Source organism: Pygoscelis adeliae, unplaced genomic scaffold (genome assembly GCF_000699105.1).
Source record: "Pygoscelis adeliae isolate BGI_AS28 unplaced genomic scaffold, ASM69910v1 Scaffold756, whole genome shotgun sequence".
NCBI classification, from domain to species: Eukaryota; Metazoa; Chordata; class Aves; order Sphenisciformes; family Spheniscidae; genus Pygoscelis; species Pygoscelis adeliae.
In genome coordinates, this window is record NW_008824990.1 from 383,834 (window position 1) to 384,563 (window position 730).

The window sequence follows — 730 nt, forward strand, 5'->3', positions numbered from 1 at the left end:
GGAGGCAGGGGCGCCGGCTTCAGCCGGAAAGTGCTGGCCAGCAACGCCCCACATGCCCCCGAAATCTCCCTCTGCTCTGCCCACACCGCCCCAGGTCTGTCCTCCTCCCTGCCAGCCCCCGCAGACACCCCGGTGCCCTCCCTCACCGTCGTAGATGACCTGGAGCTTCTCCTGGCCCCCGTCCCTCAGCTGCCGCCCGACGAGCCCTAGGCACACACACCCCGTCACAGATCCCGCTGGCCTGCCCGCCCCAGCAGCCCGGCTCCCCCTCACCGGCCCCACGGGCCTTGCCACGCGCCCTCCTCCCCTTGGGCAAGGCTGAGCCCAGGGCGGTCCCCTGAGCATGAAGCCCAAGGCGGCTGTGAGGGACCCAACAAGGCTCCCACCAGCCCCCCCTGCGCGGGAAGGTGTGGGAGAGGGTGGCAGGGAGCCCCGAGAGCGCCCGGCCCCGCATCAGGCAGTCAGGGCTCTGCAGCCGCCCAGTGGATTCGGCAGCAGCCGTATCGGGGCCTGAGCGGCTGCGGGGCAGGGAGGGACCCCCGGCAGGGTCGTGGCTCACCAATGAACCTGACGGCTGCCTCGCGCAGGGGCTCCAGTGGGCTCTGCAGGTACGGCAGGCTCTGGTGCAGGTAGTCCTCTGCTCTGCTGCTGTCCTCCACAAGCTGGAGAGAGCACAAGGGGACAGGGTTGGCGCAGACCCTCCCCCTATGCCCAGGACTGGCCTCCCCTG

General features: G+C 71.0%; 1 protein-coding gene across 1 annotated transcript in view; it reads right to left on the reverse strand.

Annotated features, from left to right (window-relative positions):
• The window catches only part of ERAP1 (endoplasmic reticulum aminopeptidase 1), a 25,039-nt gene that overhangs the window by 17,883 nt on the left and 6,426 nt on the right, over positions 1-730 (reverse strand). Inside the window, exons 5-6 of the mRNA XM_009326139.1 lie at positions 560-662; positions 147-206 (exon numbers count right to left, since the gene is read on the reverse strand). Of these exons, the coding sequence (XP_009324414.1) occupies positions 147-206; positions 560-662 (163 nt within the window). The remainder of the gene's footprint in view (positions 1-146; positions 207-559; positions 663-730) is intronic.